Here is a 13,066-nt window from a genome sequence, read left to right on the forward strand (position 1 = left end):
GGACCTGGCACTTGTTCTTGTTGAACCTTGTGACATTGGTCTCAGCCCATCGATCCAGCCTGTCCAGGTCCCTCTGCAGAGCCTTCGTAACCTCCAGCAGATTGACACTCCCACCCAGCTTGGTGCCATCTGCAAATTTACTGAAGTTGCCCTCACTCCCCTCATGAAGATGTTAAACAGAACTGTCCCCAACACTGAGCCCTGGGGAGCACCACTGGTGAGCGGCTGCCAATTGGATTTAGCTCCCTTGACCACAACTCTCTGGGCCTGGCCTTCCAGACAGTTTTTTACCCGTTGAAGAGTCCACCTATCTAAGCCGTGAGCTGCCAGTTTATTTAGGAGGATGCTGTGAGAGACGGTGTCAAAGGCCTTGCTGAAATCCAGGTAGACAACATCCACAGCCTTTCCCTCGTGTACTAAGCAGGTCACTTTGTCATAGAAGGAGCTCAGATTGGTCAAGCAGGACCTTCCTTTCATAAATCCATCTTGGTGTACTGGCATTCAGGGTGATCCCTTCCATAACCTTACCCGGAACGGAGGTCAGGCTGACAGGCCTGTAGTTCCGTGGATCCTCCTTCAACTCTTCTTGTAGATGGGTGCTACATTTGCTAACTTCCAGTCTGTTGGAACTTCACTAGTTAACCAGGACTGCTGGTAGGTGATTGAGTGGTTTGGCAAGATCTTTTGCCAGTTCTCTCAATCTGGGGTGGATCCCATCGGGACCTATAGACTTAAGAGAGTCTAACTGGCACAGCAGATCACTAACTATCTCCTCCTGGATTATGGGGACTTTGCTCAGCTCCTTGTCCTTAACTTCTAGCTCTGGGGGTTGAGCGTCTTGAGGACAATTGAAAATTGAGGCAAAGAAGGCATTGAGCACTTCTGCCTTTTCTTCATTCCCTGTCACCACACTAGCCTCTGCATTCGTCAAATGATGGAGTCTCTCCTTGACTCTCCTTTTGCTGCCAATATATTTATAGAATTTTTTTTTATTATCTTTAACTGCAGTGGCCAAATCAAGTTCTAGTTGAGCCTTGACCCTTCTAATCTTCTCCCCACGTGACCTCACAACATTCCTACATTCTGCCCAAGTTACCTGACCTCCCTTCCAGAGGCAGTATATTCTCTTTTTATCCCTAATCTCCTGTCTAAGTTCTCTGTTTAACCAGGCCGGTCTTTTTCCCTGACGGCTGGTCTTTCTACACATGGGGACGGCCTGTTCCTGAATATTGAGCAATTCCTTTTTAAAGCATATCCAGCCTTCCTGTACTCCTTTGTCCTTCAGGACTGTCTCCCAAGGGACTCTGGCAATCAATCTTCTAAGTAGGCTAAAGTCTGCCTGCCCAAAGTCCAAGGTGGAAGTTCTGCTGGTGGCCATCTTACTTCACCCAACACTGAAAACTCTAAAATTTTGTGGTCACTATGCCCAAGATGGCCACTGACCATCACATCACCCACTAGTCCTTCTCTGTGATGTGAATGCTCTCTTGTTCAGTCTACTGAGCTAATTCACAAGAAGCTGGAGAGATGGCTCAAGCAATGCCAGGCAGTCAGGGAAGATAATCTTAAGTCTGTGACTTCACAAGGCTTCATGCGAAGAGAAGACTTGCAGGTCAATTAGATGCAGAAAAAAACGATCAGCTCCAAATATAAGTAGTAGGCAAAACAAAATTCACCTGGGAGTTCAGAAGAGCTGCTGTACAGTTTTCTGGAGAGTATCAGATATGTGCTTGTTTTTCAAGTAGCTGCTGAGGAGGAGGAAGGTCTTAGCTCATACAGTTGGTGAAAGGAAGGATGTTCCCTGTCACCAGTTGATGGCCATGTGTCCTTTTGCACAGAAGGTATCCCCTTCTGAAGCAGAAACCTGAGATAGGGAGTCGAGTCTCACTTAGATTGTTGGATTAAATATGAATATTCATTGGTTGTTACAGACTTGGGTTTTTGTAATAGCAGAGAAAAACTGTAGTGACTTACCTGCCAGAGGCCACAGCCATGAACCTTTGCATGTAGACAGGCCATTAGAAATTAGTGTTGAGGTATTGATAGTTGTCCATGTCAATATCAATGGCAGGAGGAGGAGAAGAGTTGATACTAGAAGAAGAGATATTAAACTGTTAGGTTAAATACTTCTATGAGGTATTAAAAAAAATAAACAGTAGTGTACATAGGAGTAAGTGGTAAAAAGGCAGCTTAATGGGGCAGGTAATGTAAGAAGGGAGTTTAGGCATATCTTGTTTCCTGAATATACAAAATGCAGAAGATTAATAATTATTTGGAGAGGAATAGAGAATGGAACAAAAAATAATTATTATGCCATTTTATTAATCCAGCATTTACTCATTAATAGTAAAGAGAAGGAGAATAAGGAAAGTTAATTTACTGTTTCTTTTAATGTGAGAGCTAGAAGGCATCATTTTAATTTGCAGTCATATAATGTGGTTACAAAACAGGAGTAAGTGCATCTTCACATAGCCCCTTGTTAAACCGTGCAAGTCACAGCTCCTTGCTATTGTGTATGCCAACAATTTACATGGGTTAATAAATGGAATATTAAACAAATTAATGAAAGAAAAATCCATCAAGGGCTATTAATTTCTGTCTTCCTCTGGAGGCAGAGAGAATATACAGGGAAGAAAAAGTGTTATGTACATGTGTTCATTTTATTGCTCATATTGTGCTGGTCCTTGGCTGCCATTGGAAATGTACAGCTGACCTTTGGTGTAATTTAATGTCACTACTTAAGACTGGGCCGGCTCTTAACAGGGGCAGCAGGGGCTCTCTGTTAACCCCTCCCTCCTCTGGGAGGGGAAGAGTTGGAGGAAAGGGAGAGAGACTTGACTTATGGATTGGAGGATTAAAACTACTTTAATAAAACAATAATAATGAAAAAGAATCTGATGATATTAATGCTAATGCTGTTAATAATGGAAATAAAAGGAAAAACATACAAACCCGATACTGAGTTTCCTGATGATGGTGGGGTAATTGCAGGTGGCGGCAGCTCATGCCTCTGCCTCGGTAGGGCAGGCACCCCGATGTCCCGCACTGGGCTCTGCAGTCGACAGGAACCGGATTCAGGCATGCACAGATCGGGGTCGGAGGCAGGAGAATGAGTAGAGTCCTACAGGGATGCTGGCCGTGAAGGAAGAGAGACTGAGCCCTGTGACCCCTGAGCTTTATACCAAGTATGACGTGGATGGGACGGAATACCTCGTTGGTCACTTTTTGGTCACCTGTTCTGTCCACACTTTTCTGCTGGTCTGAGCCTTTTATGACTTTTCACTTGTTCCACTTAAGAGAGCCAGCAGTGGCCTTCGTTCTCATAGGGATAAGTATAAACATGGGCCTTTCTGCATACCAGTCCTACTGATACTTCAGTAGCAACTATAAACATGGAGCGTTATCAAGTCTGTGAGCAGACAGTGTCTGCAGAACATACAGCTGCACTTTCAGAAAGTGCAGTTAGTTAGAAGAAACTTAACTGAAAGAAAAACTCCTGAAAGGAGAAATACTCCTATTTTAGCCAAACCAGGACATTAGTATGGTGGTTCTTAGGCAATTGGTTGCGGACAGCATGTATGATTCTGATTGTGCTTTTCAGTTTAACAGGAAAAGTATGGCAAGGCTAAGTAACTGGACACTGATGTCAGCATGATCCAATCCTGCAAGGGGATATTTATTTGAAGTTGCATTTTGGAATAGTTTAGACAAGGTTGTTGATTTGACATGGTTTGAAATTTTAAGGATGATTTTAGGGGTTTCTCTAAACCGTCATGTGATTTATCTATACTCGGAGGGAAAACTGTGACCTGTATAGAAGACACAAAACTGCTACAAATGTCCTGAATTATTTGCTATGGTTTTTGTCCCCCCCATAAACAACTGACTTGTTTAATTTTTTTTTTTTTCTCCTTACAGGTAGTCCACCCATTCTATGCATATTGGCAGAGTTTCTGTACTCAGAAAAACTTTGCTTGGAAAGAAGAATACGACACACGACAAGCCTCGAACCGCTGGGAGAAACGAGCTATGGAAAAAGAGAACAAGAAAACGAGAGATAAAGCAAGGAAAGAGAGGAATGAACTGGTCCGTCAGCTAGTAGCCTTTATTCGAAAACGGGATAAAAGAGTACAGGCTCACAGAAAACTTGTAGAAGAACAAAATGCAGAAAAAACTAGGAAAGCAGAGGAATTTCGGAGGCAGCAGAAGCTCAAACAAGCCAAGTATGTAAATGTGGAACAAATCTCTCTTAAACTCAGAGAAACTATCCATAAGGATACCATATAGAGTTAGATTCTAATAGTAGCTTCACTTGCTCTTTCGAACATCCTTGAAAATTTTATGTATTAGTTTTAGTCTGAAGTCTCAGTTTTTTGAAACTTGAGTGTCTCTGCATTGTACTGACATGTAGAGATCGAAGATAACCAGGGAATCAGGGAATAGTTATCTATGTGCTGCAGGTAACTGGCCGGAGTAGCACAGAATCCGGTGTGCTTTTATTTACCTGGGGAAGTAAGACTTAATAGTTACTATGTTCCTTTAAAATATACATTCTCTTTAGTTTAGAATGAGGGAGAACAAGACTATGACAACCTGCACTTAGATCAGCTTCATCTGCCTTGGAAATGCACCTGCTAAAACAAAAGTGGGAAAAATAAACTTAGTTTTGCTTTTCCTTCTAACTCTTCAGAAGGGACCCTTTCATTGGACTAAAGACTTTCTTTTTTTATGCTTTTATTTTTCCCAAACTTAATTAGAAGGAAAAGGCGATCTCCAAAGTATAAGCACAATTTATTCTTCCAACTAGAAGAGATTTTTGCCTGCAAATGGGAGGAAGGAGCTTAAATTCTTAATAAGAGTGCACCTGCAAAATAATTGCATATTGATTAGAATCATGTAATAATTAAAATATATATGGAATCGATTATGTACAATTTATTTCTTTTTATAAATATTTTTTTTTCCTAAAGGGAGAATGAAGCAAAGTTATGCATTTACCGACAAATAGCTTGGTAATTCTGAGTCCAGGAGCCAACTGGAGCAAAATTAAGCTATACTGCAGTGCATGGATTGATAACTTGGGCCACACTTAGATTTGGAAAACTAAGCTGATACATTCCTGTAGCGCAGAGTCAAGGAGTAGTGTGCTTGTGGCTTTCGTGCTCCTGTACTGTTCGTGGGTTTGGATCTTGCAGCAGGTAAAAGCAGCTGTATTGCTTTGAGGATTGAGCTGACTTTCCTGCTGTCAGCTTGATATTGACCATGCTGCATAGCATCTCTGGCCTGAAGTTCAAGCAGGACTCACCTATGTTAATACCTCTTTATTTGCAGCGTAGATGTGCTGACTGACATAACAAATTAACTGCTCAGAATTCCAGCCCTACGGAAAATTGTTTGCTCCATCATAACATGTTTAAGACTTTTCTCCTAAAATATCAGAGAAGAACAAGTTACCTTTTAAATAATACTGTTTCTGTAATTCCCATCTCATGGACACAATGTAGAAGTTACTCTATTATTCTACTTAAAGGCTTGCTGAGCAGTATAAAGAGCAGAGCTGGATAACTATGTCAGATCTGGAGAGAGAGTTGCAAGAGATGGAGGCACAATATGAAAAGCAATTTGGAGATGGATCAGATAATGAAGATGAATTAGAAGAACAGGAGACAAAAGGCATTGAAGGTATGGGGTGTGGGCAGGTGATCTATATTGGGTCGTTGCAGCCTGAGTATTGGCTCACTGCACTTAAAGCCCCAGATTCACAGTTCTGACTGAGTGCAACTCTCTGCCTCTAGCTGAGGGGTGCCAGGCTAGAGTCTGGCCCTCTCTGGTGTTTTCCATTGAACATGAGAAGACATCAAGCTACAGCTGTTAATTTATGCTAACGTATGAATTGCTGAGGTCATCTTGATCTGTGTGTGTGTCAATAATACTAAAGAAGTTGAGTGTCAGTGTTATGACTATCTGCTGGGGTTTTAAGAGGGGCTTACTCGAAAATCGCTCATCTGACTTTGTCTCTCTGATCCCCACTGATCTCTTCAGACAAACTGAATGATGAAACTGAAGAAGCTGAATTTGTTGATGGTCTGTACTGCCCTGCTTGTGACAAATTGTTAAAAACTGAGAAAGCGTAAGTGCTTGTGGTTGGGGATTTGGAGGTGGGGGTGTTGGATTTTAACTTTTTAAAAAATGCGTTTTAAAGACTTTTTAACTTCACATAATGGTCAGTGTCACCTTTCCAGTAGAGACATTGTCAGGGCAGAATTTTCCATACTTAGTAGTGATGGATAATGGGCCTGTTATTAATTTATATGTAAATATAACAATGTTTGCTCAGAGCTACCTGCAGTAACGATCTGCTGGTCTTCACAGCATGAAGAATCATGAAAAATCAAAGAAGCATCGAGAGATGGTAGCACTGTTACGACAGCAACTGGAAGAAGAAGAAGGGAAATTTCCTGTGTCTTTGGATGATGCAAATGGAATACATGCGAAAGAGGAGGAAGAAATAGAAGACATGCCCAAGCAGAAGTACTTTAAATTGGTTTTAATTTTATCATGACTAACGAGACCCTCAGAGGGAGCTTCTGATGATTTATAGTTGTGTTGGAACTCACAGTATTGTGCAATTTTAAGTATTTCTTGGTATCAGAGTTCCAGTAAAATGCATGTGTTAGTATGACTGGATTCAAATGTTGTAGGATAATAGTCTCATATTTTCTCTGCTTCTTAAATTTACATGTTAAGGAAAAGTAGTGATTGTTATTTTTCAAATGAGGAACTTGCCACAGGGCCAGTGTTCATTGAGATGGTACATTTTGTCAGTATGGATGCTGGCATACATATAAAATGAGTGTACTTAAAACCAGGATTGATGAAGTAAGTTGCACAACTTCCATTTTTTGAATGGCCAAAGAATAATACCAGCTATCTCATTAGTGTCTTCCAAGTTCAGTTTGAGCAGAATTAACATTGTACTAAATACAATGAGTAGTTTAGGAGAACTGTTGTTTTCACTTCAAGCATGAGTAATTTTCTGTTTGTGTCTACTGTCTTCCTACACCATGTTAAGATGATAAGCAAAAGTATGACTTGGTACCTTTTTAGAAATTGTACTTATTTGTTTTTCTTTTTCCTTGAAAAGACATCATTTTAAATTCTTATATTTACAGACTCTCGAAGAAGCAGAGGAAGAAACAGAAAACAATGATGGTATGTAGTCATATAATGATATTCAGGGAACTTCACAACCCAGTTTTTCTATCTCCTAACTGGGCTTTTTTTTTTGTCCTGAAAAATAAGGGAGAACTTGAAATTCTACAGAACTTGAAGACTAGTTTCAGATATTCTTAATTCTTCTTTGACTGCAAAATAATTTTTATTACACTCACTATCATAATATTTTATGATAATAATCTCATAGACCTCACTTTGTTCTGTTTGTTGAGATCCTAATAAATGTGGTGCTCGCTCTAAAAAGCCAACAGGAAAACAGACAGAAGCAGCAGATGGGGAGAATGCAAGGAATTGATCAGAAAGACCAGCAATGGCCTTAGTGCATTAGCAGCACAATTGTTTGGTGATTGTTTTCTGCTTTGATTGCTAGAGTTGGTATAATGTATTGTTTATTAATCTCTAACTTAGGGAAAAAACCCCAAAAGTAACACATTATTGGCACCTGACTGACACTGTAGTTGTCAGAACAAACACATCCATTCCACTTTTCACCTGAATTGTAAACATGAATAACACCAATCTGTTGTACTCCAGGATCTGAGTCTGTGCATGATATGACTGATCTCTGCTGATAGCGGCAGGGTGAAATTCAAGAACTGCAAGCTGTTTCAGGGTTGAGTGGCAGGAGTGCCATAGCAAGCAAACTCCTCTGTCTGCATTCCTCAAGCTTGATCCTTTGCAAATCTTGCCTCTACTCTACTTGCTACCTCAATCCTAGCCTTGTCCTGGTGAGCCATCTGTGCCAGGTCCTGCTTCTTCCATCCTTTCCCAAGATGGTCTTATGTCTTCCCCCAACCTAACTCCCCTAGTCACCTATTACGTGTTCACCTTCTCTGCCGTCTCCCACACCATCATTATCTCTCATCCTCAAAAAACTTCCCTGAGACTTTCAAGCAACTGATTTTTTTTTCTTTCTCTTTGGCTGGTATTGCATAGTCCAAGTCAGTATTGGCTTGACCTTCTTGTTTGCATGCAGGCCATCAGGCTCCTGTTCAACTCTTGCCTCCTGGATTTGAAATCAGGTCTCGTTCTCACTGTATAGGTTGTATATATGCACTGTGCCTCTCTTCCATCAGTTTGGTCACAGCGTCTTCCACAGCCCAGACAGTAGGTGCCACTCTTGGGTCGCATGAGCTGGAATCTTGGGCAGAGAGATTCTTCTGGAAGCATAACCTCCAACCTCTACCACGCTCTGTGGAGTGCAGGGAATCACTGCAGTTTTTGTTTTCTTTTGCTGAAGGTAGATCAGCCAAGTTTTTTCAGGTAGCTGAGACTCTGCAAAAGATACTAGAGGTGATAGAGTTGCACTAATGTAGTGTAAAGTCAGATGCATTATCCTGCTTTTGGGAGCTGATCTTCAGACATGCTAAGGGGTTGACCTTTTGCCAAACTGCATGCACTGAGTCTATGTCTTATGGCACATGGAAAAGGCTGCCAGTGTTTCTAACGTTATGGAGGGAAAATACACTGTGTCTATATAGCTTTAGTCAGCTCAGTGATTTTGGCTTAAGTGACCTAATGCAAGTGTCTGGCACAGAAATCTTTAGTCTAAATAATTAACATTTTGCAGAGTTAAAAGGAAAACTATTATTTATAATGTGAAATGGTAGCCAGAACAGGATGAGCCCTGTGTATAATTGAAAGCTACCTTCATTCTCCTCTTCCGTAGTTTTAGAGGCTGTTTTATTGGTGTTTCTTCCCTTCATCACAGGTGGCTTCATCTTTCAAAACAGGAGAACTAAGGTTTTACCTGTAACAAACTCACTGAAAACACACAGTAAAATTAAGAGGGTCCATGGCTTTCTGTTCTCCCCACCCATGTTTGAGGTAAATGAATATAATACTATAAACATAATCACTAATGAACTTAAAGTAGTTAACTTGCATTTCTTCTGTTTGGACAGACTTACGAGGACTCTTTTGATAAAAGTGCTGATGAAGAAACAGATGAACAAAAGGAGGTGCCTGGTGTGGACAAGGACAGTGGCTTAGCAGAGGAGTTGGTAAATGGTGGCCAAAGATGTGCTGTGTCAGAGGACGCAAGCACTACAGAAGATGTCTGCCAAGTGAATGATGCAACAAGTGAAGCGAAAAGGTGCGCTGACTTGCAATATTGCAGTCACTGTGTCATTCTGCATCATGTTGGATACTGTCAAACAAGTCTAAATTTACCCACCAATGTGAACAGGGGCTGCTCCGCTAAATCAGAGTTGAATAAATATACTCAACAAGGAGTGTTGTGACATACTTTGGAAATGGCATTTGACTGCAGATCCCTGCCTCATCGCTTACCAGTTGCTGATTCATCATCTAGCTGATTCTTGAGATCAACAACTGATCATATAAATGAAATTGCTTTATCTTTTTGTGGAAGCACTTACATTGTTCTGTGTGAGGGAAGAACAGGGGAAAGCAGTGGAGGTATTGATGATGAAAACCATCGGAAGCTCGTAAACGTTGGATGTTCCTGTGCACTGATCTTGGTTTCTCTTTGTCTAGCAGCAGTACTAAGCCTAAAGGGAAAAAAGCCAAGGATGCAAGGAAGTCTGCTAAGGCATCTTCAGAGCAGCCAACAATGGTATGTCAAAATTATTTACGTTACTTAAAAGCTGGTGGTCATATTACTACAAACAAGGTTGGTTGTTCGATCACTTCGAGTCCACAAATTCTGTTTCAGTTCTTTGCTTATTTTTTAATAGCACAGGTATTTCTATCCCTGTGACTTTATTAGAAGTGAGGAGACTGGAACATCAGATCTTGTACTCGCAGAGAAGAGCAGGACTAAATCTCGGTTCTAGGAGAGTTGCTAAAGCTCTGTGTCCAAGGCAGTTCAAACCAAATAAATTAAACAACTGAAGACAGAGCTGTTGTCATCAGGCAGGTGACAGGCAGTACCATTTGCATCTTTCCCAATACTGATGCTTCCTACAAAGAGCAAAATCTTGTAATAACTACAGCTGAGACATATTAAATTCACTAAATCTCAGAGCCCAAGGTATTGTAAGTAAGTGTGTGTAGTCAGGTGAGATCAAAAGCATTCTTTATCTTGAATTAGATTTGCATGGCTTCTATTCTTGTTCTTGGTTCTACTTGATACTCTTTGAAATTTCAAGAAGTTATACTCGTGATTTTTTTTTTTTAATATATATTTAATTGTTAATCAGTAATGGAGTATCTGTGATAGAAACGAACAGCTTAGACAATGAAATGTGAATAAGGGAAACTGCATCCATATGAATGTGAAGCATTTTTTTTTTTTTCCTCATTGTAGAATGAAGTTCCCATCCACTGTGTAACCTGTAACTGTGCATTTCCATCCCGAAATAAACTGTTTGAACACCTAAAAGCCACAGGACATGCAAAAGCAACGCAAACACCAGCTGTAAATGGAGCTGTAAACACCAGAAACAAAAAAGAGAAACGTAAAAACAGATAGAACTTTGTTACAGTGACAGTCTTCAGAATTGTACATGAAAACTCTCCCAAAACTGAAAGGTGCATGTTGCCTGTGTTTGGAGTTAAACAGAGGAGGCAAGTCCGAATTGTGGAAAAAAAAGGAAGATGCAACGAAAGGAATGTTATCTTGTGAAGGAACCCATGCTTTCTTTTGGTTTATCAGCCTTTCTTTAATGACTGAATTTGACCTACCATCTCAGCAGCTTTCACAGTGCGGGTGGGGAAGTAGGAAATCAAAGCTACTCACCTTGCATTCCTGTAGAAATTTTCACAGATAAAGTACCCATACAGAGGAAATAATAAATTATTTTAACATTTGTGTTACTGCTTTTCTGTTGAGAGGGCTTAGCTCAGGGTGAGTGTAGCCAGTGGAAGGTCTTGTGCTTGTTTCATCATCTATCAAAGATGAAACATCACCAAGATATGGAAAAACATAGGCTTTTCTTGCGCCATCCCCAAGGGCCTTTTCAAACTACTGAATTGCATTTACCAGCAGAGAGAAGGGAAACAGCAAGGCAAGATGACAAAGCTGTTTAAATCAGTTGTGAGAATTCTGTTGGTTTTGTACATCTACCTGCATTCCAGGTGTTGGGATAAGAAGTCTAGTGGAAGAGTTGTGGTGGAATAAATGAAGGGAGAAATAAATGAGTGACATGAATAAATTAATTTGTTGTGATTTCTAATGAAAAACAACATGGGAATTGGTATTGCACCTTTGTTTAAATGCATAATCTACCTGATCTTGAATAGTACTTAAAAAAAAAACAAACAAGGGGGGGAAAAAAAAAGTGGGATAACAAAAACCTGATTTTGGAGTAGATTTTACACAGGAATTGTCAATGCAGTTGGAGAAGGCAGTGCTCAGGAAGCGCTGTAGTATGTTGTTTAGGAAACCCTTAGACTGAAATTTCCCAGAAGCATTGATCTTGTATTAAGTAAGTTCCTCTCAGATTTCAACTCATCACACAAAATGGCCCAATACTCTCCCCAGAAGTTGACACGGTATGTTTATTGGGTCAAGGAATTATTAAAATGTTAAAATGTGAATGAAAGTAAAATGATAAATGTACAGTACTTGTTGACTGTCTGCAACACCCTTTTTTTGTTGGAAACTGAAGGAAGTAATGAACTAAAACATTAAAAAAGTGATTAGGTAAGAAAGAAACATTTCAAGAGTTTGCATCTTTGCTAAATGAGTAATGGGCCTGCTGTGCAATCCCAAAAGCAGCATGAGGAAAAGAAAAGCGTATTTTGGAAATGATGATGACTGGACTAGAGCCCCATAATAAAAATAATTACTGTAATTAGAAACTTTTCAGCTTTGTGCAAACAATTTTTTTTCATGCTCTTATTACAGTGTATCCTTGTAGTAAGGGTAAACAGTTTTAATTCTGTTTGAAACCTCCATTTACGTTCTGCTCAGGGTGGTTCTCAGCCAGAGACTGACTATGCTTTTGTAAGTGAAATCTCACAGACTGAACCCTGTTCAGTCAAATTTAAGTCAAAAAATTTGACTTAAATTTTTTTTCTTGTTTAATTAAAACCACTTTATCATTTGTATGTTTTACAAATGCTTGTATGTATTGGGTACAAATGGCAGCAATGAGGTGGAAGGCAGTCCGGCACTACCTTGCGCTGGTCCCAGCCAGCTCTGCAACACCACACACCACCACTCAGCCCTTCGGAAGCACGTGGTGCTTCTGTGAAAACATATTTAAGACCTGGCAGTAAATGCTGTGGCACAAAGGAACGCAGCCAGGGTGGCAAGAGACACTCCAGTGCAGCCCCCCACGGGGGACTACAGATGCTACAAAGTCCAAACAGTATACTTCCTCAAAACAACTTTATTTCCTGTCACTTTCTAAAAATTAGCAATTTTGATATGACTTTCATAGATGAATATTATGTCTGCCTCTTCATCTGATACCCATTTAATCCAATCAGGGTTTTTTACGCTAATGCTAGAATAGATGTGCAGCTAATACACACAAACGCTACAGAATTGAACTATATTTACAAAACTGATTAGAGCATATTCTTTATTAAACACTGGATCTGTCACAGTGGTCTTATGACACTGAACAAGTATTTCATCTTCAGACTCTGATTTTCTTATCCTATGTAGATCAGTGCCGAGTCCGGGTGGCAAGTATCAGGGATTCTGTGTGCATCTCATGTAAGGAAACAGATCAAGTCTATTTTGCAGCTGTTCTTTCCATGTGTCTCTGTAAAGCAGCATGAAATACTTCCACAGCAAAGTCGACATCATTTTTAGTAATGCACATAGGAGGTTTAATTCTAAAAGTCTGAGGAGAGAAAAAAAGCCATTCCTTAAAATTGTATGGAAAGAATACAGTTTCTAGCAGCCTACCTA

At 40.2% G+C, this 13,066-nt stretch overlaps 2 protein-coding genes across 2 annotated transcripts in view; one reads left to right on the plus strand and one right to left on the minus strand.

The window, feature by feature from the left end:
- Positions 1-3,129: 3,129 nt before the first annotated feature.
- DNAJC21 (DnaJ (Hsp40) homolog, subfamily C, member 21) lies at positions 3,130-10,672 on the plus strand. The gene is made up of 9 exons (XM_009702009.1): positions 3,130-3,213; positions 3,919-4,223; positions 5,531-5,682; positions 6,043-6,130; positions 6,373-6,531; positions 7,173-7,212; positions 9,141-9,331; positions 9,739-9,814; positions 10,508-10,672. Exons 1-9 carry the CDS (start codon positions 3,130-3,132, stop codon positions 10,670-10,672), a joined length of 1,260 nt encoding a protein of 419 aa, XP_009700311.1.
- Positions 10,673-12,887: 2,215 nt separating this feature from the next.
- AGXT2 (alanine--glyoxylate aminotransferase 2) overlaps positions 12,888-13,066 on the minus strand; it is a gene marked incomplete at its 5' end in the record, with an annotated part of 12,758 nt that continues 12,579 nt past the window's right edge. The window contains one exon of the mRNA XM_009702010.1: positions 12,888-12,998. Coding sequence (XP_009700312.1) covers positions 12,888-12,998 — 111 coding nt within the window. The remainder of the gene's footprint in view (positions 12,999-13,066) is intronic.

Source organism: Cariama cristata, unplaced genomic scaffold, assembly GCF_000690535.1.
Source record: "Cariama cristata isolate BGI_N322 unplaced genomic scaffold, ASM69053v1 scaffold12016, whole genome shotgun sequence".
Taxonomy (NCBI): domain Eukaryota; kingdom Metazoa; phylum Chordata; class Aves; order Cariamiformes; family Cariamidae; genus Cariama; species Cariama cristata.